General features: G+C 45.6%; 1 protein-coding gene across 1 annotated transcript in view; it reads left to right on the top strand.

Annotated features, from left to right (window-relative positions):
• Positions 1-5995: 5995 nt before the first annotated feature.
• Positions 5996-27792, top strand: part of rasa3 (RAS p21 protein activator 3) — a 47942-nt gene continuing 26145 nt past the window's right edge. The window contains exons 1-3 of the mRNA XM_079997848.1: positions 5996-6128; positions 25398-25515; positions 27437-27540. Of these exons, the coding sequence (XP_079853974.1) occupies positions 6074-6128; positions 25398-25515; positions 27437-27540 (277 nt within the window). The 5' untranslated portion in view covers positions 5996-6073. The remainder of the gene's footprint in view (positions 6129-25397; positions 25516-27436; positions 27541-27792) is intronic.

The raw sequence follows: 27792 nt of genomic DNA, 5'->3' as shown, positions 1-27792 counted from the left end.
CCACACACTTAAAAACAAGCACGATCGCCATCTGTTCACACTTTAAAATGTTTAAAAGTGCACTTTGGTCACCATTGATCTGTTTGTAAATGCACCGTTTCCATAAACCCGTCAAGGTCGAACTTGATCAGTGAGATCAAATTGAGAAATGTGTTGAATGTCTTAAGTTTATGACGAACTTTCATTTGTTTGTGGGTTTATAACAAGTTGAAACAGGAAAATATAATACTGAATAATAATACTTTAGCTGCAGGAGCTCACACAGTGCAGGAGACAGTGGCGCTGCAGCAGCTTCTTGCCGCCAGGTGTCGATGTGCTACTGTAGTAATCGCCATGCTCACGCTCAAATCCCATTCATAAAAATGTCTTGAGTAAAACCACATGCCTCCGCTCTTTCCCTGCTCATTGACTATTTCATTCTATGCTCTGCAGTATCTCTGTTCCAAGTAAAAAAAAAAAAAAAAAAAAAAGACACTCATCGGGACATTATTTTGTTTTTTCTGTCAACTTTCTAAATGATCTGAAGTGAAGCACTGAACCATTTTCATCCATTACTCTGCTTTTATATTTGAAATAATGTAGGGAATATAAATTATCTATCCATCAATCCATCCATCCCTGGCTCTCTTATCTATCTATCTATCTATCTATCTATCTATCTATCTATCTATCTATCTATCTATCTATCTATCTATCTATCTATCTATCTATCTATCTATCATGTTTTGCACTGCAATATTTGCATACCATACATATACCCAACATCTGAATGAAAGACTGATACATTCTAATACATTTTTCCTTTTGTTATTGTGTGTGTGTGTGTGTGTGTGTGTGCGTGTGTGTGTGTGTGTGTGTGTGTGTGTGTGTGTGTGTGTGAATTGATCATGTCCATGGGGGTTAACTGCACCACTCACCACAACACAAAGGATTAAATCCGTCCCACTGTACTGTTTGTTTCCCTAACACTAGCCCTCGCGGAGGGTGGTAAAACACAATTAATCCAATAACCTGCTCCTGATGTAATGCTCAACGTTCCATATAAAAGAGTGATTTTGACTTTTCTGTCTAGGTATGTGAAACCAGCGACACAGTATGAAAGTTCTGGTTTCCATGTCTCCCAAATGCCGCTTGATGACAAATGGCACTTTTTTTCCCGTTTGTTCTCTGCTGATGGAAATGTTTGTGTTTGTATCCCTTTCTCCATAATAGAGGGATTAACTTTTCACATGTCAATCGCCATCTGTTCCAATTTAGTATTCTGTGTCTGTTACTCTCTCTCTCGCTCTCTCACTCACTCTTTTTTCCCTGTATGCCCCTCTCTTCCTCCATCCATCCCTCACCCACTCACATGCACTTGGTGAACAGCAAAATATACGAACCACATCAGTCAGTCAGTAAATAATATGTACATATTTACAGAGAAATGAGCGTGTAAACAAACAGATGGATGGTGGATGGATGTATGGATGCATGGGTGGGTGGATGGATGCATCAATGGACAAATTAATAAATGGGTGATGGATGGATTTGTGGGTGGACGGATGAATGAATGGATCATGGGTGGATGGATGGATGGTTGGGTGGGTGGATGGATGGTTGGATAGATGGATGGAACAGATGGGTGGATGGATGATGGCTAGGTGGAAGCTAAATGGATGGGTGGGTGGATGGATGGATGATGGGTGGATGGATGTGGATGAGTGGGTGAATTAATGGGTGGATGATGGATGATGGATGTGTGGATGGATGAATGCATGGGTGGATGGGTAGAAAGCGGGCTGAATAGATGGATGGATGATAGATGGATGGGTGAGTGGGTGGATGCATGGATAGATGGCTTGGTGGATGTGTGGGTGGGTGGTGGATGTGTGGATGGATGAATGGATGGAACAGATGGGTGGATGGATGGATGTATAGATGATGGAACAGATGGGTGGATGGATGATGTCTGGGTGGATGGCAAGATGGATGGGTGGGTGGATGGATGACTGGATGGATGATGGGTGGGAGGATGTGGATGGGCGGGTGAATTAATGGGTGGATGGATGGATGATGGATGTGTGGGTGCATGGATGGATGGGTGGAGAGCTGGCTGGATAGATGGGTGGGTGGATGGATGGATGGATGGATGGGTGGATGGATGAATTGTTGAATAGATGATGGATGGATGGCTGGCCGGATGGATGGATGACTTGATGGATGATGGGTGTGGATGGGTGGGTAATTTAATGGATGGATGATGGATGTGTGGATGGATGCATGGATGGATGAATGAATGGATGATGGGTGGATGGGTAGATGGAACAGATGAGTGGATGGATGATGGCCAGATGGATGGCTAGATGCATGGCTGGATGGCTGGATCGATGATGGGTGGATGGATGTGGATGAGTGGGTGAATTTATGGGTGGATGGATGATGGATGTGTGGATGCATGGATGGGCGGGTGGCTGGCTGGATAAATGGGTGGGTGGGTGGATGGGTGGATGAATGAATGGACAAATTAATGAAAGGATGATGAATGGATTGGTGGGTGGATGGATGAATTAATGAATGATGGCTGGGTGGATGGCTAGATGGATGGATGGCTAGATGGATGATGGGTGGGGGAATTAATGGGTGGGTGGATAAATGCATTGACAGAAGAATGGATAGATGATTGATGGATGGATGTGTGGGTGGGTGGATGCATGCATGTATGGTTGGATGTATGGGTGGGGGGGTAGGTGGATGGATGTCTGATGGCTTTGTCCTGAATTCCCCTCACTATTATTTAAATGCATTTGGTTTTTTTTGTCACTAACTCTACTGTCATTTCAGATCCTGTCGCTCCCTCTTGCCATGCCTCATGCCCTTCATGTTTCCCCGCCCATCTTGTCACCTGCACTTCATTCCCTCATTATTCCCCAGCATATGAGCCCCCTTCCCTTTGTTTGGTGCCGGCTTGTCTTTGTGTGTTTCACCAAGCGCTCAGGTATTACTCAGTCGTGTGTTTTTTTCCCGTCTTCCATGTTTTGGACCCTGCTCGCCTCCTTTCTGGACCTTCTATTCCCTCCCTGCCCCTTGTTTGTTTTCCTGAGTGACTGATCTCCCGGTTTTGACCTTGGCTGTTGTCCTAAATGAACAGAACTCTCCTTGCAACTCGCTCTGTCTCATTGTCGTGTTTTTGGGTTCAAACCTACCAGTACCAGTGACCGTTACAGGCTGGATGGATGGATGGCCTGTGCATGTGAACAGTGATGAACATTCTTTCATTAATCTGCTTAGAATCAGCATCTGTCCTCTTTCCCTCTATTTGTCAATGGCTTCACACATCCATGCAAAGGCAAAAGCAAAAACGCACATGAGCACACACACACACACACACACACACACACACACACACACACACACACACACACACACAAAATGTGGCACACCCACATTTTCAAGCATCTGTGTTCCACTTGTGCCTCTTGTTATTTTTGACTCAAATAAGGCCCCTAAACTGAGGTTCTTCTCTTTTTTCCTGTTTTCGAGACACTACACACACACACACACACACACAGTGTGTGGTTTACCACAGGGCGTAGCCACTGTAGCTTAACTGAAATAAAAACTTGTCATAAATATCCTCCGTGCATGATTTCCCCTTTCCCCTGCATGAGATGCAGTGCGGTGCAGAGCTCCCGCAGAGACGTTCTACTCACCCCCACCCAGTGTTTGCACACAAATACCTCTTACGTGGTACTGTATACTTTTGGTACTGTGCTTTTTTCATGGTAACCAACCTGCATGGCCAGACTGTACAAAGTTACATTTTCAAGCGGCATTAAAAGAGCCCGCGGCGACCACCTCCCCTTGTGTTCAACCATCGTGCGCCATCAGTCAATGAAACTGCAGCAGAATGTGGAACATTTAAGAAAGGGAGGTGAATTATTTCCCTTTCACCACGATGCAGCGCATTACCAAGTTAGGTTTCGTCGTCTCTGCCCTGTGCAAGGTACCCCTGATGCGTAGCCGATCGAAAGATATACCCACATCACATACTGCATATCACGTTTTGCATCGCCTAGCACACCAGTGGTGGAAGAGCTACTCAGATGTCTACATACACGTGCAAATACCAAATGACACCAACTGACTGTAGTAAAAGTAAAAGTATCCATCCCATTTACATTTCTACTGAAGTAAAAGTATGTAAAAAATTGCTCTTAAATGTACTTCAACCATTAAAGGTAAAAGTCCTTGTCATGTCCAGTGCCCTGGAATGACAGAGCCCATAATAAGGAACTACGCAATCTGACTGGCTCAATGGATTGGTTCCTCTTGTTTTGCCTTGGGACCACATTTGATTACGAAATGCCCTTCGCGAAACCTGTTTGTTTTTTTGTTTTAAATGCTAAAGTAATGTGAATGTATTCGAAATGTAGCAGAGTAAAAATCATGGATATTTGCCTTGAAATATCATCCGTTAAAAAGTTGAAAGTCTCGGAAAATGAATACATATAAGTGAGATATAGATACTTGAAGCATGTGCTTAAGTACTCTTTCTGACTTTCCACTGTTGTATCACACTATGTACTCTTACCATACCCAGCATGCTGTATCCAGGATTTATATGACTAGGCAGGTTTGCTTCGATGCTAATGCTCCTAATGTGCTGTGGTTGTATCCGGGCTGACGGCGGGGATGAGAAAATGGCACGGCTAAGTGGATTTCTAGCTCTTCTTAAAGAGTCAGGGCTAATCTCAAGACCTTGGATGGGAGGAAATGCTGTGGTCACCTCGGGTTCTCGGTAAAAGAACGGGCCAAGTCCTTCTCAACCCCCACGTCGCAGCTCGGTTGGGCCAGCTGGTCCCGTAGAATGGGCCGGGCTATTCTGAGGAATGTGGTCACGCGACCAGGGAGCTCTCGGAGACCCAGCCCAACGAGCTTAAGCGTGGGCCCAGGATGAACTTGGGAACTTTTTCTTTTTACCGAGAAGCTCCGAAACCCAGAGCGAAGTTCAGAGTCGGGGGAACATTAGTTGAATTGATTCAAAAGACGTTTCAGTCCGCTGGTGTTTGGCCAATGTACTCATTAAAGTGGAAACCCGTAATATGTGTCGTATGCAACTTTTTTTTTAAACAATGCTCTTCCTTACTGACCACAACTAGCTACGCTGGTTTACCAAATTCACCGCGGCTGCCCTCCACAGCGTATTGGGGGATCACATGCGTGACGCAAATATATTGAATGGCTGTTTCTTACAGATCACCACTTAAAATTTTTGATTGATATAGAAAGAAGGACGCAGCACGTTGCAATGTATCACAATATTGAAAATCGCATTTTCCTAAAATCAAATCCCCCATCAAAATGTCCACTTCACATTTCAAATCCTCAGCACTCCCCTGTCTGTTCTATTAAATTGAACTGCCAGTAGGTTGGCTCCATGGGCCTCTTTTGCAAGGGTTCCCAACCATTTAACCCCTCGGATAAGGACCATATCATCCTCACCATGCATATCCTCCATGCTTAACAAAACAGCAGTGAAAGCAAACTATCTTTTCAACATAAAGTTGATGCAAATGAATGTTTACATTGTCACCTGAATTTTCCTTCTATTTCATGTTCTCATGGTGACGAGCATCTTAATACTATTATAACAATTATTAAAAATAAATTAAATAAAAAAAATAAAAATAAAAAGGGGGCGGGGGGGACCGTTGAAGCCACGCCCCTTCCCCCCGCGACGACACACCCCATCCGACGAGCCCTGCGGTGGGCGTGGCCTAGCGCAAGTCACGCCCCCCAGGCTCTGGCGCCCCGGAGCCCACTCTCTCCCCCCGCCCCCCCCCCCCCTCCTCCCGTACCCATCCAGCGGCGGCGGCAGCAGCGGCAGAGCTCGGCTGGGTTGAGGGGGCTCTCTATCCGGGGAGCATAGATGTACAAGCCCGCTGGACTATCCGTGCGCTGGACAGGCCGGGACCATTCACCGCGGAGGATCGTCTCCGTTTAACAGCCGGGATATAAAACAAAACAACAACAACAACGACAACAACAACGACAACAACAACAACAATAAGAGTGAATCCACAGTGCAGCCATGGCGGTGGAAGAGGAAGGTCTCCGAGTTTTCCAGAGCGTTAAAATAAAAATAGGTAAGCGACTCGACACACGGGGGAGAGGGGGATACTGGAGACATGCTCCTGTGCCACCGAGGGTTTTTCTTCTCTTTAAACAGGCTCCGACGGGTGCGTAACTGGCGGCCGCTCCGTACCATATTGTAATTCAAATCACACGCTTCTCCGTGGCCGCGGATTGACTTCCACAAAATACTGTTTTTTGGTTGTATTTTTCCTCGATATAAAATAATGCAATCAGAGATAGTAGAGAAAAGACGATGGAAAATACTAATTCAAATCATGTCTGGTGGTGCTACATTGTAAATTGAAGGGGGGGGGGGTCATAAAATCCAGACGGTTTATCCAGCCCCCCCCCCCCGTCCAATTGGAATAATCCCCCAAAATGTGGTGACATTCACCATCACTACCCAACCTCCAATCCCAATCCCAGTCCCACCCCTCAAACCCCTTAGACCGTTTAGTCTTACCTATTGACTTGACCAAATTGATTAAATTAAGATTTGTCTTTGTTTTTGTTATTGACAAGCACAGGATCCCTGCCGCCCTCCCCAAGCCGGCCAGATCCCGGCCGAATTGGCACTTTGTCTGACCACATATAGCCCATACTGTATACATATACTGTATGATCCTAGCCAAGTGTCAGAGTGACAGCAGGCATCCGATTCTCCCCTGATTGTTTGGACCTCAAACACGCTGCAGAGGGGATGAGCAAGGGGAGGAAACAACCCCCCGAAAATAAATAGACAGTGTGGGGGAGTGGGGTGGGGGGGATGCTCTGATACCACATTCCGGAAGCCACATCTCCAATACCAACTCCCCCTCAAGCCCGGTTTTCATCAAAATGCGACCCCATCTGTCAAATTTGTCAAATTGACACTTTATCGGGGGGTGGGTGCTCAGGTTTTCACACACAACGATGATGCGTTCCCTTTTTCCCAAGCACCGACGCTCAGGTGGCGGAGCAAGGGCTTAAGGTAGAAGGTGGTTTCCTGTCGGTTCCGCTCCCCCGGTGGTCCTCCTCCGTCCCTGTGGTGTCTGTGTGTGTAACCCTTGCATCACGCTGTTTGGCCCCTGGGCACCCCGCCGACGGCAGGCTTTAAATGAACACCAGCCACATACTGTAGAGCCTGCGGATGAATCCATCTTTCTATTGTTTTGTTTCGTTTTTTTGGTTATCACCGTAAAGATACTGAGAGAGAAATTCATAACCTAAATTTACAGGATGGGAATTTATCTTAGAAAATATTGCATATGGAGTCTGATTTGGTCTTTTAGTCTGATATCATAGATCCTAATGGTTCAATGTAATGAACCGCAGTCTGGTTCCTAAGCTGTTTATCACAGAAGCAGATGGTGTGATTTGTATTGATAATGATGACGTATTGCTGAGGTTATCGGGATAATAATAAAGTCTTAGATGCCTCAGCTTGCCTGTCGTATGAGGAAGAGAGAGTGAAAAAGAGGACTTATTAATGTCGTGGCGCCTGACGATGCCTCTCCGCGATTTCCCGGAGGAACATGTGTTTTTCGGAAACCAAACTGGTGCTTCTCGGGCCCAAAGCCCTACGCTGTCTGAGGAACACAGGAAACAGGAAACTACCCCCCGATTCACTTCCTGATTGGCTGGAATAGACTACAAAAGAATTGTGTTTTTTCCTGCATGGCAACAAGCTAATATAAACCAGATGGACTGTGAGAGAGAGAGAGAGAGAGAGAGAGAGAGAGAGAGAGAGAGAGAGAGAGAGAGAGAGAGAGAGAGAGAGAGAGAGAGAGAGAGAGAGAGAGAGAGAGAGAGAGAGAGAGAGAGAGAGAGAGAGAGAGAGAGAGAGAGAGAGAGAGAGAGCTCCAGATAGAGGGATAGTGTCTTCTCTGCACAGAAGCAGGCTGTGTTGGGTTTGTCTGTGACTCTATCTTTACAGCGCTCAGGGAGGAGGGCATGGGGGGAAGCGGGGTGGTCTTCGCTAAGACAGTCCACTGGTCACCGATGCCAACCCAACATCCACGTCTCATTAAACTTAGCAGTCTGAGAGACGTGTGTCAAAACGGAATGGAATTACAACTTTTGTTCGTTCGGACGACCGGCCGTACGACGTCTCGAAATTCTGAATGTTTTGTCAACAAACCCCCACCCCTCACCCTCCACCACTCATAATGATTGATCTGTGCTTGATATCATTGTTCTCAGCTGCCTCATGAGCAGGTTTCACTGGTAGGGCAACAGTCCTCCCAAGGTGGAGGTCCCCAAGGCTGTTATAACCGTTGACATAAATGGTACGAAGAAAAAAGAACACACAAAAACACATCATTCGTGTTCTGGCGCAAATTCAATTGCTTGGCAGTAAAGTTCAGAACTGATTTAAAAATGTTACTATTTGTTTTTAAAGCCCCCGCAGTACATTACTGATCCGCTGACTCTATGTTCTGCCTGCAGGTCACTTAGGTCATCCTCGTACTCCTCCCCAAACTCCTCTCAGTCCCCCACTCAAACCCAAAGGTGGCCGTTTCTGCCCGCAGGCTCTGGAAGCGTCTCACGTCCCACATTAAGTCCCGTGCCACCATTGACAATTTGAAATCTAATTTCAAGACTCACCTTTTTCCCGTGGCTTTTAAATCACTCTGAGTTGGAGTCGTTTTTATGTGTTTTCCGTTTTAGTCTTTTAGCCTTTTATGGATATTCCTTTTACTCATCTATTTGTGTTTGTTTTCTATTTGATAATTCTTTGTTTTTGTGCTTTTATTTTTCTTTATGTGTTATATCTTAGTCCAGCTTTTAACTCATACTCTACTCACTCCTTTCATTCATGTGTCTCTTGTATTGTTAATTAATCAGTCTCGACTGGAAAGCACTTTGGGTCAACTAGTGTTGTTTTTAAATGTGCTATATAAACAAAAGTGACTTGTCTTGACATAATTTTATTACTGTATGAAGTTGTTTGCACCATATTTCTCAGATGGTTGATATTGCCAAGGAATATAGTAAAAACAACTGTAGGGAAGAGCTGAAACCATGTAAGTCTTGGAAGGAGGGCTGGATAAGGCCTCGTCGCCCAGGAGAGCCACACTGGTTTCTAATGACAGAGCCGCCCCCGCACCCTCAAACACACACGCACGCACGCACGCACGCACTCCAACTTCCCACTGGCCAGGCTGAATAGAGCCGAGACTTGGGTGTGGCTTATATCGGGTGGTCTTGCTTCCGGAAGTAAAACCTCCATTTATTCTATGCAAGACTGTGAACGGCCCTTTAGGCAATTCCAACCATAAGAATGGAAGTCTCCCAGAGGAATCAGCAATTTTTAAAACAATTTGCATTGGTGTCAATGAAAATCTGAATCAGAACCTGGCCATATTTGGCCATGTGCTTTTCATATGCAAGGAGTTTGTCTTGGTAAGGGTTGATGCATACTGTATACTGTATGTCCACTGTGCACAAGACAAAATTAAAAGGCTATGGCAAGTGGCAGTATGGTTGCTGCTAGTATTGACTATCGACAAATATAACTATAGTTGTGATATTTCTGTAACCAAAACAATGATTCCTTAAAAATACATTGCAATCATGTTTTTATGTTTTTTTATATAGCTATAAGTGCAATTATTGTGGGAATAGCAGTGCTGAGAGTCCAAACAAGTTCCTTCCTCGCGAAGGAGACTTATATTCTAATACATGTATCCCGTCAAACAAACAAAATAAATCCAGTAGTACCAAAACTCACAAGGCAGCAGCGATAGTCCTGCCTGCCTGTATCCACAGTATATGCACTGCTTGAATCCCTTCGAATCCGACCCTCTGGAGGACCGTTTGCTGTCAACACACCTGTTGACTGTTGAGACGTGGACTCTGTATACCTTTTAGAGGGAGAGAAAAAAAGTGGTACCAGGAACAAAAGCGAAGGCGAGCCATACACAACTAGCATGCATGGCAAATAAGGGGTAAATAAATGTCTGGAGGGCTGGCCCACATCATGGCCACACCTTTTGCGTGTCCTTCAGATGCCCCACCAGCTAAAGCAGACTGGAAGCAGACCTGTTTATTGACTGTGGGAGGACAATCAGGGTGTTCGCCACTGGGCAATTCACTCTCAGAATACTGAGTCGTGGAATTTTCAGTCTGAATATTAATCATGAGAATAGTCATGATTAATCAATGTTCACCTTGAGAATGTTCACCATCAAAATATTTACCTTTTAGAATGTTCAGCATTACAATGTTTACCTTTGGAATGTTCACCATCTGAGTGTTAACCTTTGGAAAATGTACTTTTAGAATTAAGTATTATTTACCAATACAGTAGATAGTTTACGACATTGGATTGCACGGCATTACGTCGCTGAGCAGACGCTTCTGTCCAAAGCGACTTCAAGTACATGCATTTGTCTCACTGCTGCGAGAAAGAATCTTTTCGAAGTGTGTTACAAGCTGCAAGGGTAGTTGCTACAGTGCAGTGGTGCTTGATGTGCACAACTAAATCATTTATGCAGAAGCTGGCTTAAGAGCAATGGAGCAACTTACTACCCCCCCCCCCCCCCGCTGATTGAAATCTGGTCTTGCAATCTTGCAACCACAGCAACACTCCTCTGGCAACGCTAGAAATGTCAACTTAACACACACAGGACAAACTCTTGCACAGTGCTTACACTTTCCCCTTCCTGTCCTTGCAGTTGGTAGCAAGTGACAGGGTGGGGTGCACTGCTGCTGGTGGTGAAGGTTAAGTTGTCAGTTGGATGTCCCGAACGGAAATCATTTCAGCTCAGCGTTTCGGTTCAAAAAAGTTGGTGCCGGTCAACGTGTCCCGGGAGATTTCAATTTCCCGGACAAAAGGGAGAGATTCTTGTCAAATATTATCTGTGTTTATTGGGCTTAAAAACAGTTGATATGCAGGCTATATATAGAATGACATAATCAAGGCATGTAGATGTATAATATTTTTTATTGAATATTCAAAATAAAATAAGTCCCGTCAGTTAACGCCATTTAAAAAATAAATATTGGGAAGATTACTGCTTGAAATCAAATAATTTAAGTTCGGGAACAATAAGCAACAAGTGCAGCTGCTTTAATTAACATTTCACTAAAATAACATTTTGATGAAATCTAAATAAATATAGTAAGTAGGTCTAAATAAATAATAAAGTTTGTGGTGTTGTCCGTCTTCATCAGGACGTCTTGTTTACATATTTTACACAATGAATATTAACCGTCTGCTTTGGGTCGGAACTTAAATATCCAAAAAAATGCCAAACTATGGATGTATGTGTCCCAACGAAACATAATCTTTCTATTTCTCCTCAGAGTTCTAGACGCTGTCCACAAGGGAGGGGGCGGGTCTTAGTTGTATATCAACAAATGTGATTGGTCAGAGGTGAAGCTTTCAGATCAACTTCATTGATCGTCCAAACTGATTGGCTTCCCGTTGCAACTTGCAGAGCGCGGAAATGAACAGATCTGCAGACTTTTTTAACGAAATGATCCATATATAAAAAATTCCTCCAAACACAATTTGTTTGGAGGAATAAGTGCTTGACTTATTCAAATTGCGCTTGGAAGGAATTATTTTCACCGGACATTATGGGGGGAGAGATTTAAATATGTTGGACTTCAGCAGATTTTCCTGGTCAAAAACCGGCAATTATCGGATAATGGACATTCAGCTCAGGTTCACTTTCACCTACTGTGTTATGTTACTGTTTTACATGGGAGCACTCTTTTGCATAGAGAACACAACAGCCATTTGCGTCAGTCGCTCAGGCCGTTGAAGGTATTAAAGTCGCGGCTCAATCGTATTCCTCGCAGAGAATTACATGTTAGAGTTACATGTTCTCCCGAACACCACCTTCTGTCACTTTCCACGCCCGGTCTCTCTCCCTAATGGAGTTGTTACACTTCCAGTGGAAAAAAAAAAAAAGAGAAAAAGAACTCCAGCCAGGTTGAAACGCAATGCCGGTCACATTCTGAGTGACTCCGAGTACGACTTGCTTAATTTGACTTGCAAGCAGATGTGGAAAGTGGAAACTCGCGTTCTCTCGTGTTGCCCGCGTGCGTTTATAAGTCGGGTTTTTGTTTTTTTTTCTCCTCCTCTACGCATTTTTCCATCGAAACCCAAGTATCGGTGTGAACATTAGCCCTTCGCTGCAACAACACGCGGAGGGGTTAGCTTGATCAGTAACCGAACGCCGGTTTATCAAAAGGACTGGAGGAATGTGGCGCGCAGCATGGCGTGGCGGAACTCATCTGTAATTGTAAACCGTCTTTTTACACTGCACCTCTTAATGCATCTCTCCATGCAGCTGTTGCAGGGATTCATGACCCTCCCCAACCCCCTCATTCCCGAATGCCACCCTGTTTGGTCGACTTCACAGTGATTTCGGCCAAGGGGTGCAGGGTGTTATTTGCGATCAGCATCATTAAGTTAGAGTTGAGTTGTATAGTTGTATTTCTTGACCAGATCACTGTACTGTTCACACTACACAAGTTTCTGTCTTGTGATCGGGAATCTTGCAGTCTTGTGGTTTGCACACTACTATGACTGATCAGCGACAGGGGGTCACACATTACAACATCTTTCACCAGAATGAATCCTGACGAGTCTGTCGGGTCTCCAAGCTACGTTTTGTCACGAAAACACACGTGAGAATTGACACTGGAAATGCCGCGAGACTATGCGCGGGACAGGATTATTTATTTTTTATTATATTCTTGATCACTTAAAAAAAAATAAAAAATAAAAGCAGAATTTAAATGAGAAATATGTTAAAAACCCAGAGAAGAAAAATCTGTTTCTGGCTGCTGCTCCGAGTAGCAGTCCGATTGAGTCGTGTGCAGTTCACACCACAGACTAGTCACTCACAGGAGCATGCAATGATTTCCCTCCAATCTGGGGCTTTGCTCGGCAACTCCAAAACCCGTCGGTGAGGGGAAAATCTGGCCAGAACCACTTAGTCTGAATTCGCTTTACCTGACTTCCTCACTGTGGCCTCCGATGAGCGATGAAAAGTTTGCCTCTTTTGGCGTGATTTGGCTCCTTTCAAGGGACTCGGTTGAAACACGCAGTGGTGTTGGTACAGAGCGGTTCTGTTTCTCCGACCCCTCCTCCGTTCGTTCGAATCAGTTGGTGTGATGACGTGACTTTGATTTAGACCGTTTGTGCTGCGGATATTTTGTAATTCAGATACCCCCGCTTTAGCCTCGAGTCAGCGTTTGGATGTTGGTGTTTTCTGGTTTTAACGCTTAGAAATGTTTCTTGCCTCTGTGCGGGGAATCCTTTGCGGGGCGATAAAAAACGACTCCTGATGCTTCTCCCAAATACTACTGCACTTAGCCAATTCTGCCACAATCCAGCACGATATAAGCATCTTCTGGGTTATTTTGCAATTTAGTTTTTTTTAAATTAAGAGCTGAATCACAGTCATGTTTTGCTTCTTTTGATGCAACTTCCCGGTAATATTGGTGTAATTCTTTCTCTTCGTTCTTTATATCTCCTCTCTCACTCTCTTTCTCCTCTCACACTCTTTCACACACACACACACACACACACACACACACACACACACACACACACACACACACACACACACACACACACACACACACACACACACACACACACACTTCCAGGCGTAACTGGGTTGTTCGGTGCCTTTTAAACTACATCTTGGATCCAGTGGAAATTCCTTTCTCCTCATCTCATTTCCTGACGTAGCTTTCTCCAAAGCGAGCCACTCTCCAGCTTTTCGATCTGACTGACTTCTGTGCCCCACCCCTCTCTCACCCATCTTTCTTTCTTTCTTTCTTTGTCACCCACCCCTCATTTTTCCCCTCCCTCTCTCTCTCTCTCTCTCTCTCTCTCTCTTCCCCCCCCCCCCCCCCCCCCCCCCTCTCGGCTGCGTGTTCCCAGGCCTGGTAGGGGAGCCAGGTCGGTCTGCCGAGCACTACTGAGAGCCTCAGTGAACGCGTGTGTGTGTGTGTGTGTGTGTGTGTGTGTGTGTGTGTGTGTGTGTGTGTGTGTGTGTGTGTGTGTGTGTGTGTGTGTGTGTGTGTGTGTGTGTGTGCACAACGGAAAAAAGCAGGGTTTTACTGTTTGTGTGTGTGTGTGTGAGAGAGCGCGTTCGGCAGGCGCTGAAAATAGAAGGGAAGAACTGGATGAAGAAGAAGAAATGACACGTTCGCTCGCATTCTTCTGACTCAGAACGGGTGTGAACCCATAAGCACGACACAAAAACAATCAGGTAAGAAGTCCAAATCCACAAGGTTTATTCCAAAAAACAGGCAGGGTTCAAAACCAGGAGATCAGTCAGACAAGGCAAACTTATCCGGCAAGGAACAGGCAAAGAATCAGGGTCCAGTAAAACAGGCAGAGGTTCGGACGGAAGGTACAGGAAACATGTAGTAGTGTGGGAAAACACAGTGTAATGCAAGAGACAATCTGGCAGGGAACAAAGGGAAGTGGACTGGTATTTACACTGAGGGGCTAACTAAGGGAATGTGCTGCAGGCAGGGGAAATCAGGTGAAGGGAAGGGGGTGACAGCATTGGCATGGAGGTTAGTGACATAGTGTCATGGCATGAGGAAAGACCAGATGAAAATAAAACATGAAAAAATATATAAATACTGGGAGATGAGGGAGAATTTATGACTTTATGAATCCCCTCCCCCATGGACGTCCCCTGACGTCTCACCAGGCTGGTCTGGATGGTCTCGTTGGAAGTCATGGATGAGGGATGGGTCCAGGATGGCACATGTAGGGACCTTTCCTCAGGTCCGTATCCCTCCCAATCTACCAGATACTGAAGACCCCTTCCTCTGCACCGAGACCTCAGTAGGCAACTGACCGTATAAGCAGGAAACCCATCAATGATTGTGGGCGCGGGAGTCTTGAGGAAGCAAGAGTCTGAAGCAGACTCTCCTTGAGATGTGGAAGGTGGGATGGATGCAGAGAGACCAGGGAAGATGCAGGTGAAAAGCTGCTGGGTTGATAATCTTGGCCATTGGCTATGGGGAATAGCCCTACAAAGCATGGAGCCAGCTTTCTGGGCTCATCCCCAAGCGGTAAGGGGCTCTCGGGGTAAGAAGCTGTAGCCCCCAGGAAAACTGCAACTGCAGTTGCAAACTGCAAAACTCCAGAAACGAGAAGTGAATCGAGGCCCCCTATCAGAGACGATGTCTCTAGTGAGATTATGTACTCTAAACACTTGATTTAGCATGACTAGAGGCCATCTCTCAGTCCGTGGGCAATTTAGACAGCGGAATAAACTGAGCAGCCTTGGAGAACCTATCTACCACAGTGAGGATAGTAGTGTAACCTTCTGATGCGGGGAGCCCCGTGACGAAGTCCAGAGAGATGTTGGATGACGGGGAAGGGGCAGAGGCTGGAGGAGACCAGCTGGGGTTTGATGGGAGAACTTGTTCTGTGAGCATACAGGACATGCGGCCACAAACTACATGGATTCCCACCATATATGTCGGATAAGGGAGAGAGTCCTGGCTACCCGTGGATGGCAAGCTAACCATTAGAAGTGTCCCACTGCAGAACATGAGAGCGTACCTATGCTGGCACAGAAAGGCGGTTATCAGGGCATGTTCTGGGAGATGGGCGGTTAGAAAGAGAGTCCTTTACCTTCCGCTCCACCTCCCAGGTAACCACACCGACCATGCAGAATCGGGACAGAATCTCCTCTGGCTGTGAAGGATGACCCTCAGCTTGGTAGACGTGAGAAATGGCATCAGGTTTGGTGGTCTTTGATCTCGGTCATATAAAGGAGAGTCAAATTAATTTAAAAAACAGTGCCAACCTGGCCTGTCTTGGACTCACCCACTTGGCTGACCAGATGTATTCGAGGTTCTTGTGGTCATTCCAGACAATGAACGGTTGCTCTGCTTCCTCCAACCAGTGCCTCCACCCCTGCAACACCACATTAATTGTCAACAGCTCCTGGTTCCCAATGACATAATTGTGCTCTGCAGGGCTAACTTGCAAGACTAAAAGGCACAGGGTGAAGTTTTTGGTTGACAGCAGCTGAGCAGGGCCCCTACACCCAAATATGAGGTATCCACCTCCACAACAAACTGACAGGAGGGGTCAGGCAGGTTGAGAATAGGTAATGAGGCGAACCATCTCTTTAACTCACGAAGGCCTTGTCCGCCAGAGATGACCAGAGAAAAGGAGAACTTGCGGAGGTCAGTGCAGTGACTGGTGCCGCCACCATGCTATAGCTCCGGATGAACTTTCTGTAAAAGTTGGCAAACCCCAAGAACTCCTGCAACTTCTTCATGAAGGCCAGTACCGGCCAGTCGAGGACGGCCTGAACCTTGGCTGGGACGATCTACACATTCCCTTCAGCAATCACAAAGCCCAAGAATGAGACCTTGGGCACATGGAATTAGCACTTCTCGGCTTTTACGAACAGCTTGTTCTCCAGAAGCCTCTGGGCAACACACTTGACATGGTGTATGTGCTCCTGCTCAGATCTGGAGAAGATAAGGATATCATCCAGGTAGGAAAAAACAATTACATCAGTAAAGTCTCTGAGAACATCATTCACCATTGCCTGGAAGACTGCAATAGCGCTGGAGAGACAAATGGGCATGACCTGGTACTCATAATGTCCCCTGGGGTTGTCGAAAGCCATTTTCCATTCGTCTCCCTCCTTGATGCGGACCAGATGATTAGTGTTCTGGAGATCCAACTTGGGGAACATCGTTGGTCCCTGCAGGAGTTCGAAAGGAGAAGATATAAGTGTTAGGGGGTACCTGTTCTTCACCATTATATCGTTCGGACCACGGTAGTCAATGCAGGGTCGCAGTGACTTGTCCTTCTTCCTCACGAAGAAGAAGCCTGCTCCAGCTGGAGATGAAGAGGATCGAAAAATACCTGTTGCCAATGACTCCTGGACGTTGGCCTCCAAGGCCTTAGTCTCAGGGATGGACAGGGAGTATTGTCCGCCCCTCGAGGGCATAGAACCAGGAAGAAGCTCAATACTGCATGTGGTGGATGGGGTGGCTTGAGCAGTTAAAAAACTCTACAGCTCTACAATAAACTTTTGTTATCAACCCCCCCACCCCCGTCGTCTGTGTCTCTGTGCCGGAGGTCCCTGAACATGCCACTAGGATGGCATGTGGTGGCGAAACTGCCACCAGCGGTGCAATGGGTGGCCCCAGCACCAACCCTCTTCCGACTGGCAGCAGCAGCACCTCCGGTGGAGCACTGGGGGAGGAGCAGCGCAGCAACCACCACAGGTAATCGCTGGCAGCTAGCTTCTCCGCCCAGCAGGCATCGCCGGGACCATCCAGCAGCCAAGCAGCAGCCAAGTCCGGCCACACCGTCGATTGTGCTGCTCCGAGGAACTCAGGTCCTCTGGGAGGGGACCTGGCGATTTTTTTTGGACTGTTTCAGAGTCCAGTGTTTTATTTATTTAAGGTATAGGAACCCTGAGTCAGAGTCTGTATTTTTAGGTATCGTAACCCTAGGTCAGAGTCTGTTTTAAGGGGGGTTAGGCTTCAGCCAGCAATTCTTCCTGGCCTCAGTTTGGTGTTGGGGGTATGTGGTGGATGGGGTGGCTTGAGCAGCCACACCTGATGCTCGTTGGTTAGGCTAACAAGCATCCGGTTTAGAAACCCCATCCACACACTCATTGATGATGGGAGCCCTGTGTCATGACATGTTCCATCTGCTCCTGGCTAATTCCACCTAGCCTCATCTCTACAATAAACTGGTGGTATCAACCCCCGCTGTCTGTGCCTCTGTACTGGAGGTCCATGAACACGCCACTTAGGTGGCGTGTGGTGGCAAAACTGCCACAGTGGTGCCCAATGTGGGGCTTGGCACAGGGAAGGGACACAGAAGGGCCATCCAAAGACGCCCTGGAGCCACCAGTGGACTAACGGGCGGCCCCAGCACCAACCCTCTTCCGACTAGCAGCAGCAGCACCTGGGGGGTCCGGCGGCGCACCGGGGGAGAAGCAGCGCAGCAACCACAACAGGTAACCACTGGCGGCTAGCTTCTCCGCCCAGCAGGCATTGCCGGGACCATCCAGCAGCCCAGCAGCCAGGCCACCCCTCCAAGCAGCCCCCACAGCAGCCAAGTCCGGCCATGCCTTCACCAGCAGCGCAGCAGCCCGAGGCCCCACACTCCAGAAGGGAGGAGGGGGCAGTCTGTCGGCGCCATGGTGGAAGGAGGCCGGTCGACCATGCTGCTCCGGGGAACTCAGGTCCTCTGGGCGGGGAACTCAGGTCCTCTGGGAGGGGACCTGTTAATTTTCTTTTGGACATTTTTTTTGTATGAGGTATGGGAACCCTGTTTCAGAGTCCAGTGTTTTATTAATTTAAGTTATATGAACCCTGGGTCAGAGTCTGTATTTTTTAGGTATAGTAACCCTGTGTCAGAGTATGTTTAAAGCATTTATTTTCATTTTTGTTCTCTGCTTGGTGGGGGGGGGGGTAGGCTTCAGTAAGGAATTCTCCCTGGCCTCAGTTTGGTGTTGGGAGTATGTAGTGGATGGGATGGCTTGAGCAGCCACACCTGATGCTCGTTGGTTGGGCTAACGAGCATCAGGTTTAAAAACCCTGTCCACACACTCACTCAAGGGAGGTGCCTGTGTCATGACATGTTCCATCTGCTCCTGGCTAATTCCACCTAGCCTCAGCTGTACAATAAACTGGCGTTATCAACCCCCCCCATCGCCTGTGTTTCTGTGCCGGAGGTCCCTGAAAACCCACTTGGTGGCCTGTGGTGGGCGAATCTGTAGGGCCTATGAGGTGGAAGTGAGGTGGCCTGAGCTTTGTTGAAAACCTCCTTCAGCGGCATATACTCAGGAGGTACCCCAGAAAGGTCAGGGAATTCTGCGGGAGGATGAGAACTAGGGTCAGGAGATCTGGGACATACTGAGTTGCAGTATAAACTCCATTGAAGAATGGAACCCGTTTCCCAGTCGATTTTTGGATTATGTGTCAGGAGCCAAGCGAAACCAAAGATCACCGGTAATTGAGGAGAATCTATCAGGTGGAATGTAAGACTTTCATGATGGTTACTTAGTATGGCAAGTGTGATGTAGCAGAGAAGCTGACCATTAAGAGCTCTGGCGTCCAGGGGTTTCAACAGAGGCTCCCGGGGAATCCCCAGTTGTTTTGCCAGGAGGGAGTCCAAAAAGTAAGCATCAGCTCCAGAGTCAATGAGAACTGATACCATGTGAGACAGTTTGGCCAATCCCAGGTGAACAAGGAGCAGGGATGAGAGGGTCTTTTGGAGTTGACTGCATGGCTCACCAGCGGCCTCTGGTTGACTGATGAGCCCCTCCTTTTACCGGACAGTTCAACACGTAATGGCCCCCCTGGCCCGAGTACAGATAGCAGTTCTCCCCCCGCAGCGCTGTCGTTCCCCTGACAACAGCTTGGTCCTGCCGAGTTGCATGGGCTCCGCCGAGTTGCTAGGGATACTCGAGGTAGGATCTGACAGGGAGGAGGCAATGCTAGTGGTCGTGGAAGACGTCAGACCTGGTCAGTGCCCTCTCACACCTCCTGCCCTGATCCTGAGCTGCCAGCTCGTCCTTGATGACATTAGAAAGCCTGTGGTAAAAGGCCTCGGCCAGCCATGAGGAATTACAATCGTTCTCTGCTGTGAGGTTCTGAAACTCAATGGAATAGTTTATAACTCACCAGCCTCTCTGGACCAGGTTAGAAAGTCCACAAGCAGCCTCACAGCCAGGTGTAGCATGGTCCAAAATCCTACGGAGACCGTCTGATAAGGCTGTCACCGAAAAGCAGAGGTCCGACTGCTTCTACTACTCGGCAGTACCCCAGTCCTGAGCTCGTCCCATGATCTGGGTGACCATGAAAGCCACTCATGACCTCTCGGTGGGGTATGTGAGGGGTCGCAGCTCAAAAATTAACGAGCAGAGCGTGAGGAAGGACCAGCAGGTACCTCTGTAGAAGCATTCAGTGGCGGAGAGGTGAGAGCAGGAGAACTGGTAGATAATGCTGCAGCTATTGTTTCACTGACCAGAGTGAGCCGCTGGATCCGTCACAGAGAACCTCCACACGTTCGTCATGGCGTGCAGCGGATTCCGGGGGAGTCCCTGCAATGGCGGTGAGTTGTTGCTCGTGTTGGTGTAGAGCACAAGCCTGTGCCACCATTTATGGTTTAAGAGTGTCCTGAGTTGGCTGGGTTAATTTCTGGCCTGATTGTACTGCTACGCTCACTGACTCAGAATCAATGTGAAAGCACGACACAAAAACAATCAGGTAAGTCGAAATCCACAAGGCTTATTCCAAAAAAACAGGCAGGGGTCAAAACCGGGAGAAACCGGGAGATCAGTCAGAGAAGGCAAACTTATGCGGCAAGGAACAGAAACAGGCAGAGAAACAGGGTCCAGGTAATCAGGCAGAGGTTCAGACGGAAGCTAGTAGTGCAGGAAAGCTCAGTGTAATGTAAGAGATAATCTGGCAGAGAACAAAGGGAAGTTGACCTGTATTTTTACTGAGGGACTAACAAGGGAATGAGCTGCAGGTGGGGGAAACCAAGTGAAGGGAAGGGAGTGACCGCAAAGCAAAAGAGAATGGGTGGATCTGAAATGACATGGAGGTTTGTAACATGGCATGAAATGACCAAATGAGGTAAAACATAAAAACAAATGCAGTATAAATACTGAGAGATCAGGGAAGATTCATCACACTTTCTTTCCTGACGTCGGTGCGTTTGTTTATCGTTCTCTCTCTCTTCAAGGGATAATCCCGCCTTCCTTCCTTCATCATCCACCACCTTCTCTTCTTTTCGCCGCCTCCTCTGCCGGGAAGTTCTCCTCTCACTCTCTCTCTCTCTCGCTCCCATTCTTTCTCTATGGTGCATTCCCGTCTTCATTATTTCTCTGCGGCTCTGTTCTCCACCCCCACGCGATGTGTGTGTGTGTGCCTGTGGCACACACGTGCATACGTGTTGCTTAGGGGCGTGTGTGTGTGCTTTCACTGAGAGATACTAGGGCAAGATATTTTCTCCAAGGACGACGACAGCGATGATTCTCTATCCTGATGAAAAGAGAAAGCTGCCGTTGTTGTTGGGTAACCCACTTGTCTCGAATCTCGAGGAGAGAGAGAGAGAGAGCGGGGGGCGGGGGGGATACACAATGAGTCACATGCCCTGAAGGAACGAGGAAGACAGAGTGAAAAATAAAACCAGACCGGGTGAGCGAGGGCAAGAAAGAGAGAGAGAGAGAGCGAGAGAGAGAGAGAGAATGAGAGAGCATAGTAGGGAGAAAAAAAAAGGAGTTTGAGAATGAGAAAACTATGAGGAGAGAAGAATTTTGGAAAAAAAAGAGATAGAGGGATGACAGGGAGGTGAAACAGTGAGACATTGTATAAGATGGGCCATCTGGAAGAGATATGATAATCACGGGGGGACTTGACACAATATCAATGTCACAATATTCACTTATGATTCACATGAAGGAATTCAAAATCCTAATGTGTTAAAGAATCCTCTTATTTGACTTCATAAGCCAATGCTAAATAGAGAGAATTTCTCTTTTATTTTGCATATATATATATTTATATATATAGATATTTAGATTCAAGATTCAAGCGGTTTATCCGTCACATACATATACATACTTTCATACATTTATGCAGTGAAATGTAATGCAACGCACCCAGTGATAACACACACATATATATATATATATATATATATATATTCGCTTTTTATCTATCTTCAATGTATTTATATGATATTCCATTTATCTATTTGTTTTCTTTTTTGTTTATTTCATCAGACAAATTATTCAATTATTGAATTAAATGTTTTGAAAACTCGTGTCACAAATATGGTTCACATTGGTTGGCATTGTAAAGTAGCACACTGCAACTTTATTTGCAGTTAAATTCAATTGCTGCCTTTGAAAGACTATGGCCAGTAATATAGCTATTGAACTGCTCACCCCTACTAAGTGGTCTTTCTGACAGAAAGGGGAGAGTAAAAAGGGGGAGAGAATGAAGGGGATTGAAAGAGGAGAAGAATAGATAGGTGGGCTGGTGTTGATAGCGGATTAGTGTAGCTGGTTTTATAAGGTGCTATCTAATCTGATGTGTCGTAAAGGCAGGTTATGACTTATCCTTCCTCTTGGCATCATACTGTGTACACAAACACACACACATTAGTGCGCACATGTGAACATCCACACTGTAAAAAATGATATCTAAATGTTTTTTTTGCAATGATAAGGGATAAATTGATGGTCAAAGAAATGTTTGTACAAAGTTATAATTATAATTGAAAATATAATTTAAAAAAAGTTGCTTATTTTCTGTGACAATGGTAACTTTTTAAAGCGGATGGACTGGCGATGCTGGTGCAGAATACATTTCAAGACATCTTTTTTATTTTTTTATTTTAGGCTTACAGTGTTTTGTGGACTGTTTTTTGTATAAGTAAATAAGACCATTTCTGTCTGAAGATTCTTTCTTGGGTTTCAAGTCTAGATTATAACCCTTCTACAGGTAACTGACCATGGGGGAAACAAAGTCCTTTGAGACGCCTGTTTCTGCTGTAATTATGTCCGTTTTGCCCAGAGAATTTATTTGGCATTTCCTGTTTTGATGTCTTCTAATACATTTTTCCTTTTTTTGTTTGTGTGTGTGTGTGTGTGTGTGTCTGTGTGTGTGTGTTTAGGTCCCTTAGAGGTGCTAATGTACTAATGAATTTCAAATTAATTTTGTGGTCATGTGCCTTTTTGTGCGGCTTGTTTTCTTCTGCATTAACCCTCCTGAAGGCCTAGAGCAATCAAGTGTCAAGTACAGAATGAGAGTCAACTCAACACACACACACACACACACACACACACAGACACACACACACACACCCATAGGGTGGACAAAGCTGTGATAATCCCATAATGCTTTGGTTACGAGACCTGGAAGCCGCAATCCAATCTTGTTGATGAGACTTGCGGGTCGTGGAGGAGGACCGTGAAGGTTGGATTTATGGCGGTAACTGTGTCCAATAGGACGTCAAATCAATGGTTGGGGTGAGAGGGTTAGAGTTAGGATTAGGGTTATTAGACATAAGAGTCCCTAACCCTAATTTAGACATTAGTGATGTGAGATGTGAAATAATTGAGTTTGGAAAAAAACTACAGTTGCAGTGTGATGTGATACTTGACGTTTCCATATAGGACGCAGAGTGCAATGAACCCGGTTGGATTGTGTTAACATGGGAGTTTGTTATTGCGGTACAAAATGATATATTTGAGATCACAGGAAGTACCGAAACAGATGACAGAATAGGGGATGACCTTTGCGAGGTTACCTGGTGATCTCCGCTGAGTGCCCCTTGAGCAAGGCGGCAAAAACCCAATGTGTCCAAACACCAATCCGTCCAAACATCAATTGTGTGTGTGTGTGTGTGTGTGTGTGTGTGTGTGTGTGTGTGTGTGTGTGCGTGTGCGTGTGCGAGTGCGCGTGCATGTGTCTCTCTTCCTTCCAAACCTTCCCCGTGCCGGAGCAGATCTACTGTACTGTTGGCCAAAGTAGCAGCAACATAATTTATTATAAAACAGGACCAAGGTCACTCATAGTCACTACTAGTGGCAAGAGCAATATGGGCAGTATGGCCAAAATATGGCAACATTAAATCTTTAAAGGTATGTGATGGTATTGGGGCCTTCTGCAACATTCAGTTTCTTGGCGTGAAAAGAAGGAGATAACAATAACCTAATCTTCAATACAGTACTTTAAAAGCCGTAGGGTTAACCCCCCCCCCCCCCAAAGACAATATTTATATTTTGCTTTCAAATCGATGTAACATCGGTGCTCGCCTCCTTGTCAGGAGGGACTTTGCTTCAAAGGGCATAGAAGTGGAGGGAGAAAGCGTTGATATTAATATGCAGCGGCACCCGGCATCACCCTGCAGTGGGGTAAACATTAAACCCCCCTAGGGACTCATTATGCCTTTGTGAAGAGGCTGCTCTCTAACAAGGACACGATTGAGAGCAGGTCTGTGCTGACCATCGGGCAGATCTGGCAAATGCCAGAAGGGCCGGTCTGTGTGTCTGTGTGTTGACTTTTTTAGGGGGGGGACAGTCAGGTAGCTTTGGGGCCCCTTCCCGCCGAAGAAATGGCCCCCACGCGGTGTTGACGGAGATAATGGAGTTCATCTGTCCCATGCACACCAGCAATGTGGCTGGGAGCAATGGTTAAATGTGGTGATGTGTAAGGGAAGAGAGATAGAAATGTATCAATTGATGTACAATGACACGGGCCCCCATTCAAGACTATTATTTACAAGCTTTATTTTCCCCATCACAAACTTTTAAGATGCATAACCGTTCCCCATGAGTCTACCACTTTTCTTCAACATCCCAATATGTTTGATCAAGGATTTGGGGGGGGGGGGGGGGGGGGGTGTCTGTCTGTCTAAAATGGAATCAGGGCTTTGTAGAGGAAGTTATATTATTATGTAATTATTTATTATTATATAGGCTGGAATACAGTGTGTGTGTGTGTGTGTGTGTGTGTGTCTGTCCCAGTGGGTTGTTGGACTACATTCTTGTAAAAGGGAGTGCTGTCTGTCACATGTGTTTGATGAACAGATTGAGCTTCGGCAGGATTCCGAGGTGTCCCACGCAGATTCTTTCATTCACAGATCTAACATCACTCACTCACTCACTCACACACACATTCACTCCCTACAATGGAAACGTGGATCATTTTGTTTAATCTTGTTTATTCTCCATTGTCTCTCGGTAATATTGTATTAATATATCATCATATCTTGGTTGTCTTATTTGCCTAACTTAACTTACCGTGGAAGTAGTTGTAGAAATTCAGTGACCCGAGAATTTTTGTTATTTGGATTTATGTGAAGATAGTGTCAAATTCCCCATTTTGTATTATTCAATTCTTCAATATAATCTTGCCCTATGGAAAATTAGCTAAGCTCAGCTCAATGTATGAGTCGCTGGGTTTGTCTGTGTAAAGTGGGGGATATCTCTTATCTTGTGGACAGTTTACTGACCACAACTAAGCTACGCTGGTTTATTACATTTAACATGGCTGTTTTTCACTTCTTGCGCATGCCCGATCTTTGCATTCTTGCCAGTAAAGGGGGTGAACCCCACCACATTGAATGGCTGGTTCTTATAAAGAGCCAGCTGAATAAAGTATGAAATATGGGATTTTTTCAACAAAATAATCCTAGGGATTACCACTTTAAATATACTGGTTATCACTGTATGGCAAATATTTTCTTGCATTGTAATCTTATCAATCTCATTTCCTCTACCCACCCCTCCTCCTCGGTGCAGGCGAAGCGAAGAACATCCCTCCGTACCCAGGGCCCAACAGGATGAGGGACTGCTACTGCACCGTCAACCTGGACCAGGAGGAGGTCTTCAGGACCAAGATCATCGAGAAGTCCCTCTGGTACGTGCCGACCCTGGCTTCTACTTTTATCTTTAGTTTGAAAAATGTGTAAATATACAATAAACCAAACAGTTAACTGTACACAATAAAACAAATGGCAATATACAGTAAACCTTATGATTAACATAAAATATAACTTAGTAAAAAAAAAAAACAGTGAACCAGAAAGATGAACTTGCGATAGAAATGTTGATGTACAATAAACCTAAGGCTGACATTAAATATAAACCTGTGATAGTAGTGAGAGGATAGTGATATAGTTATATACATTTTATTGATGACACTTTTATTTAGAAAAATCTCAAAGTAAAAGTCCAATGTAAAACCTCCCCAATTGGTTAAATCTCCAACTGTCATCACTGCTTATAAATAACGTCCACATTTCTGAAAAAACAACTCCTCGAAACTAAAAGGAATTCCTACTTAAACAACAGTTGTACAGTTATACAACACAATATAAGGGAGATCGCACATAAGACATGTCGTCACCTACCTCCGCGTAAGCTACTTGCCGCCCTGCTTACGTCCAAATATAGGGGATTCTGATTGGCTAAGAATAAAAGCGGCTATTCCTGTAGGCCTCTCCTTTTTTGGGTAGCACGTTACGTAGTTAAGAATTAACCGCCGGGAGCCTGTAGAGACCTCAGAGATCAAATGAAATGGTGGTTGGACACAAGTCTGTAAAGACACTGTCCCAGGCGCTGTCTGACCAGTGCCAGCGCGAAATGAGAAATTTCTTCTCTTATCAGAAGAAAAGTTGCTTATTTTCAATTAGTTAAAGATTGCCTGATTTTAATTTATAATAAACAAATACATTATATATAAATACATACATAAATAAATCAATAATATAATACAAAAAAATAAAAAAACATGTTTTTTTTTGTAGATCACAAATACTGAATTAAAGCTGATATAGCCTCAATCTGGTTTCACATGAAAATGTCTCTGTACGTTTAAAAATAAAAATAGATTTAGTTTCCTTCCTACTTCCGTACACGGAAATTGACCAAAATTGAATTAACAGTATTTTGCGATTCTGCATTTGTGGACTTGTGTTTTCAGAAGTTGCCGAGGTACAAAATCTGTCGGTCTGTCGGTCTGTCGGTCTGTCGGTCTGTCCGTCTGTCTGTCTGTCTGTCTGTTCAGTCGCACTGGGCTTCTTCTATCAGCGCTGGGCTTGGCTCTTGGGGATCCATAATGGCGCTGGTTCTTTTTTTTCTCTCCTGTTGGGAAAACAGACGCCCGGTGGACCGTGCGTTAATGCATTAAGTAGGCGGCGCTGCACACAACCCTAACATGCCACGGCGCTGTTGAACGCACCCAGTTAACTGTGCCGATCAGGCCGCCGCCCTCCTCTCCGCACACAGTGTACGGGTTCACTACAGTGTGGGGGCAGTTCAGTCCTGTTTTGCCACATCTCAGCTCACAATTATTCATTTAATGAACCCTTCATTTCTCCTCATTTACAATGAATACGATTTTGACCAAACCCTTTCTGATTATCAGTGACGAGTGTGGATAAAGATTATAATGCATTCACTATTACCATATTGAGCTTCATTTTTGTCCTTCATTATTTTTTCAAGTCCAACTTGAGAAGATATGGCCAAAAAAATCCTTGTGGCACTTGGGGGAGTAATAAAAAAAGAAAGTATTTTCGGCCTGATATCATGAACCTCATTTGGACTCTTTAACCTGGGATCTTTAATTTATAAGCATATATATATTTTTTTAATCCCAAATTAGAGGCCTTCATGAAGTCTAAATATGCATATATCGTCTATATACAGTATATTGACTTGATAAAGGCCTTTTGATCTGTGAGGTTGAGCTTAGTGAGGTGCGTTCCAATTTTAATGAAATGACTGTTAATCCTTTTATTTTCCATGGCTGTGTCTCCGTCTTCTCTCCCTTCCAGTCCGTTCTATGGGGAGGACTTCTACTGTGAGATCCCGCGTAGCTTCAGACACCTCTCCTTCTATCTCTTCGACAGGGACGTCTTCCGGAGGGACTCCAGCATCGGTGAGTCTCATCTTCGTCTTTATCCGACATCGGTCTGGTACCCGGCCAAAGTAGGGCGTGAGTATCGCAAAATATCTCCAATAAGGAGATAATGAACGCCAGAGCCATATCAAACTCGTTTGGCGACGTTACTGACTGTGCCTTTCATACTGATGCATAATTAGGGCTAAACTCGTCTCTCAGGACGCAGCCGCTTGATTTTCTTCGTTCGTGGATTATGGGGATATCTACAATGTCTCCAGTGGTGGAAAA

Source organism: Zeus faber (genome assembly GCF_960531495.2).
Source record: "Zeus faber genome assembly, chromosome: 3".
Taxonomy (NCBI): domain Eukaryota; kingdom Metazoa; phylum Chordata; class Actinopteri; order Zeiformes; family Zeidae; genus Zeus; species Zeus faber.
The sequence above is the reverse complement of the archived record's forward strand: the minus strand, read 5'-3'. Positions and strand labels throughout refer to the sequence as shown.